The 5,589-nt window shown below is 30.9% G+C and overlaps 1 protein-coding gene across 1 annotated transcript; it reads left to right on the forward strand.

Moving 5' to 3' along the window:
* Nucleotides 1-503: 503 nt before the first annotated feature.
* LOC132748647 (neuronal acetylcholine receptor subunit beta-3-like) lies at nt 504-2,704 on the forward strand. Its single transcript, XM_060738256.1, has 2 exons — nt 504-821; nt 994-2,704. Exons 1-2 carry the CDS (start codon nt 663-665, stop codon nt 2,026-2,028), a joined length of 1,194 nt encoding a protein of 397 aa, XP_060594239.1. The 5' UTR covers nt 504-662; the 3' UTR covers nt 2,029-2,704.
* Nucleotides 2,705-5,589: the final 2,885 nt, after the last annotated feature.

Here is a 5,589-nt window from a genome sequence, read left to right on the forward strand (position 1 = left end):
CATACACTCCGAAATGCATGTTTTTGTCAATCTAGCTAAAAATAAAAACAACGCTTGAAGATATATTTAATTATTGACAATATACAAATGTTTCAGAGGAAAATAAATATCATATCTGAAAAAACTTCACGAAACTAGAAACACTCTTTGCATCCATTTGAAAACTGAAAATGTTTATAAATCTTAAAGAACTAAGCAATTTTTAAGGTAATTAAATACCATACATATTGACAAAACACTTTTCGCATTACACCACCTTCGATACATAATGAATGAACATTGAGAAATGTATGTTTGCAACAAAATATTACCCACTTTATCTTGCACATCTCGTAAAAGCTTTCATGAATAAATATCTAACCTACCTTTAACCAAATCAATATAAATCAACTAAACAGCATCGATGAGATACGTTATACAAATGAAATATCACGCTATATATTGTTTGTACAGGATAGCCTTGCTTTATTTTGTATCATTCAATCAATGATACTGAAGAGGTTTTTGCATAAAGTAATATAATGTTTATAAAGGGTTTACAAATTAGGAGAAAACATTCGCTAAGAAATATTTTCACTATTTATAAAGTTTTGCTAATTCTATAAAAAAAAATAATCTGTAAGCAAAACAACAACATAAGGTATCATTTGGAAAATATACCAATGGGGTCGATTATATTCATTATAATAATAGGAAATGCGGTTGGAGCAACGTTTGGACAAACATACAAGGAAATGGACTCTTTGTTAGGACATCTCTTTGATGAGAAAAGATATAACACAATGCTTAGACCTCTCCTTAACCAGACTGATGTTATAAAGGTAAGTGGATCAGTTTTCTTTTTTATACAAGTGAAAATTTGATATCCCGAGATGATTTTGGTTTACAATTTAAATTTGCTTGTCTGAATTGTTGTCTTTGTTACTGGATTGAAGACAAGAAACAAAATTTAGGTCGTTTTCAATGGTGAAATCTTTTATTGCTTTGTTTCAGGTAAATTTGACACAATTTATAAGTAGCATCGAATATTTTGACATCACAACAGGAGAATTGCTTGTCAACGGGTATTTTGAAATAGAATGGATAGATGAAATGCTTAAATGGGACCCAGATCTGTATGCAGGAAAGAAACGAATAATGTTACCTAGAGGAAAACACTGGAAACCGAATTTTTACCTCACAAATGGACCAGCAAATGAGGAATCCTCAGTTTATGGGAGCGGATTTGCACCGGCATGGGCCACATATCAAGGATCGGTAAGGACTATTCCGGCTGGAAGTTATAAAACAAAATGTAATGTTAACACTTCGTTTTACCCATACGATATGCACACGTGTTACTTTAAATTTATTATCTCCAACCATGATGATACAGAAATCATGCTTAACTCACCAAGTACGGATATTATCGTTAGTGATTTAAAAGAAAATGGAGAATTGGAAATAAAGGGTACCAATATAAACATTTTGCTACTGAAGGATAGCAACATAGAAAATGTGACAATGCCAATGTTTCAGTCATCGTTTGCGATAAAAAGAAGAGCAACGTTTGAATTAGTAAATGTATTTATACCTTTTACACTTATGTCTTGTCTAAATATGGCAACATGTTTTGTATGTCCAAGCTCTGGAGAAAGATTAACATTTGCGATAACGCTGTATTTGTCATTAGTTGTAACTACAACAGCTGCAACTGAAAGAATTCCTGAAAACTCTTTAAAAATACCTTACCTGTCGTACCAGTTTCTTGTATTAAATTGTATCAACACTGTTGGAGTGCTATGGAGTATATACATCGTAAATTACGCAGGCAAACCAGCAGTGCAATATCTCCCGAATTGTTTGTTACGAATAGTGATGAAGCGGAGAAAGACAAAAATATTAAATGAGGAGGAAGAAAATCACCCTATTCCCGCACACGAAGTAGCCGAAGCTCTTGATAGAATTTATTTTTGGGCTATTGTTTCGTGCATTATTGTTGTTGATATTACATTTGTTGGATTTACGTTCAAGAGCTGGTACATGTAGGCTTTGAAAACTGTATTAAAGACTAATCAATCTTTTGTAGAATTTTCTTCAACAAAGATTAATTTGTATTTAATGTTAGTTGCAGAATATATTATATTTGACAAATGGACGATTGTGGATATTATAACAATGTTAAGTTCAATGTAATTAAACATACTTTTTAAATGTTTCTATTGTAAACAAAAACCGTTTTTATTATAATATAAATAACTGAATGCATCACAATTGCACACTCCTACAATTTCATTACAATTTTAATTGCCACATTTTTTTTTCGATTTTTTTTGCAGAACATAACGTACTTTTGTGTTTACATTAAATTGATTAGTTTTTACATCTACCCCCTTATAATGCATGCCTGTTTAATATCATTCAAAGAGTATGCTTCAGGTATATCTATATATCTTTCACTATGTAAATTGATTTACTTGAAATTTATGAAACATTTCACTTGAAACAATTACAATGTTGCTTCATTTCTGTTCTTTGAAAGCTATCAATTTTAACAAAGCTGCTTTTATATCAATCATTGAATATAATTAGTCATCATGAAAAAAACTGAATGGCCATATTTAAATATTTAAAGATCTTCGTAAAATGTGCCTCTTTTTCGTTGCTGTTGATGTTGTTGTTGTTGTGTCTGTTGTTGCCTTAAAGAATAAAAAAGTAGAGTAATATTGACTTTATTCTCGTTGATAAATTCACCATTGATATTAATAAAATGCGTTAATCTTTTATTAGACGGCGCGTGCACGCGCCGTCTAGTAGATATACATTTGTCCGTATAGCAATGGAAAACATTTTAGATTTGATTTTGTGCATGTTTTTGTTTTAACAAAATCACATTGTTTTCAAATTTTCTAATAAAAATAGCTTTTCTGATGCACAACACGTCACAGAGCTTTAAGGGATTAAAATAAACGTTTAACTGAAGTGAAAGTGTCATGTTTGAATATCATATTCTTTTTATAATTATCTACTTTTATCTTCTTAATAAATAACGTGCCAATGAGCCAGTCTATAGTCGATCGTTCTTAAACTTAACCGTTGAGAGAGGTAACGACTAAAGCAGTATCACTCACTTCATTTGCCTCTGTTGAAGTTCGTCTCCGCCTTAAATTGTCGCCAAACATTTAGTCTTCGTTGACGGCGGTGGGGGGAGGGAACCAGGACAATAATGACCAATATAACTTGACGAATTACAAGTTACAAAGCCTAAACCACGCCCAGTATCAGAGAGGCGGTTCTCCCTGAACCCTTAACTCAACACAGACCCGTCTATAGTCTAATGACGGGAACAGAGCAAGAGGTATCACTAAAATACGCAACGGAGATTATTTTGGCGCTACGGACGCAGCGGAAATATTTTTTGCAAAACAGGCAAAACGTGTGCGACATGTAATTCATTAAAATAATTAACATTTAAGTTATAAAACAGATTAACTGAGTGAAAAAAGTACGATTATTTTAAAATGTATCACAAATATTTGCAATAGGTTACTTTGAAGGATTCTGTGATCGACGATTGTTCTCTTTGCCTAGATTTTTAATTACATTTTGTGGTCCCATACCTAGATTCTAGGCGACTATGCAATCGCACCAATATTTAAATGGACATATTCTTGGCACATATTGTCTTGAATTTATTTTAAGTTTACCAATCATTTCAATTTCACTTGTTATCCAATTTATTTTGCTTCGACCAGACGTTTCAATCTTTGTCGCTACAGACAAACATTTCAGAATTTCAGACACATACAAATAACATGGAGAAAAAATTAATTAGTGCTTCGGATATTCAACTGTTATAGAGAACGATTTTCAATTCTGATTTTGTACATTACTTGTGACTGTTCACATCAATTGGCGGCGTCTTTGATGTGCAGCATCAACATTTAACTTGTTATATTTATTGATGTCTTTCAACTGGCAGACTACGGCTGTAGCTGTCAATTACCTCCCTGCAATCCTATCTAATTATTGTGTAGTTAACGCTGAAAAACACCAGATTGGAATAATTCTAAAAGTTTAAAATAGCTAGCTTAATTGATGTCGAAAAAAACAGAAACAAAAATGCAAACATCTATTGAATTTTATTTTGGTGTGTGTTATTTACAATTCTGTTTTCTTTTTTTTTTTTCGATTCAATTATATGATTCACTTTAATTCAGCAAACTTTAAGTTATTATATACCATTGACCTTTCGCATTAATTTTTCTTGTGTTTTTTCGACTTAGATAATATGTCATATGGCATATTTAAAACAGATAAATTTTACTCAAAACATGACGAAATTTAAAAGAAAAGCAAAGAAAAGTTAATACTAGATTAACAATAAAAAATTTCAGTACAAAATGTTTGACTGTGTCAGGTTTCGGTGTGCCGACTTAACTGTCCCTTTAAGTTTGTCTTTATTGTTATTTTATTGTTAATCTTTAGCGAAAATATTATTTTTATGTGTTTCTTTTTCTTTTTTTTACGGCGATTGTATCACATATTGGTCATATATCGGCTTTGCTGGACTAGTTTCTAAATTATCCGCAAATGGTCGACTTCTGTGACATCCATATGTTTGGTTTCAGACAATCTATTTGTAGCATCACAAAAGTATACAATTAATTAAACATTGAACTTCATTAATTACATTATCGTATATACTTTGAAAACTGTTTGATGATAGACTGATTACTGATCTTGCTTGTAAAAACAACAAAATTAAATAATATGGCTTCAACCTGCCACTAAAATACCTATAAGTGTTGTGATTTGTCATTACATCTGTAAGTTTGAAGTCTTAGAATAATTAGAAGTTAATGTTATATGTAGTAAATTGACATTTATATCTGCAGTCAGACTGTTTAAAGCCCAAAAGGACATATACAATGGATTATGCTCATATAATTAATGTTTATGAGGAACAAGTTTTGATTTACTCTTCATTTATCTTTTTGAATTTATTTCTTCCTGTTTGTTGATATTGTAAATTAATACATTCTGTACTTAATAAAAAAACTTTGTTGTAGAAATAAGACTGTAAAAGTTATAACGAATTTTTGCATAATAGAAATTGTGCAAGTATATTTTTAATAAGAGAACATTCTATAAATAAAGGCCATATTAATAACGTTAAGTGTTACATTTACTCACCTGAGGAAAGGTACCGAGGTTCGCATTTTTAATATCTTTTAGTTCCTGGTAATGGAATTCTGCAGATACACATGTGTACAAAATGAGAGTGTTCTTGTCGAAAGGACAAACCTAATACTTAATGATAGCTTTCATATTATTTCATATTTAATGTTGAATTACAATGTTTTTATGTTTTTAAAAAGACGTTATTGCTGTATGTTGCGACTTAATAATTTTGTAGCTGTTGTCTAACCACTACATTGAAAAATAACACCTTCAGAACGTAGTAACACGAATACACGCATGCATACAATTATCTCTAGTATAACATACATTCCCGTGTAGAAAAAAGTGAATGTAAATTTATATCACGAGTGGCACATGTTTTTTTTTTAATTTTAGATATATTCCTTTGCTGTTTCATATTATTTT

Source organism: Ruditapes philippinarum, unplaced genomic scaffold, assembly GCF_026571515.1.
Source record: "Ruditapes philippinarum isolate M1 unplaced genomic scaffold, ASM2657151v2 ctg6940_1_1_1_1, whole genome shotgun sequence".
Classification (NCBI taxonomy): Eukaryota; Metazoa; Mollusca; class Bivalvia; order Venerida; family Veneridae; genus Ruditapes; species Ruditapes philippinarum.

Excerpts from the sequence above, each read along its gene's own strand:
- LOC132748647 (XM_060738256.1), top strand. The coding sequence starts at position 663 with ATGGGGTCGATTATATTCATTATAATAATAGGAAATGCGGTTGGAGCA. Across the intron at positions 822-993 it reads ACCAGACTGATGTTATAAAG|GTAAATTTGACACAATTTAT; the intron begins GTAAGTGGATCA and ends GCTTTGTTTCAG.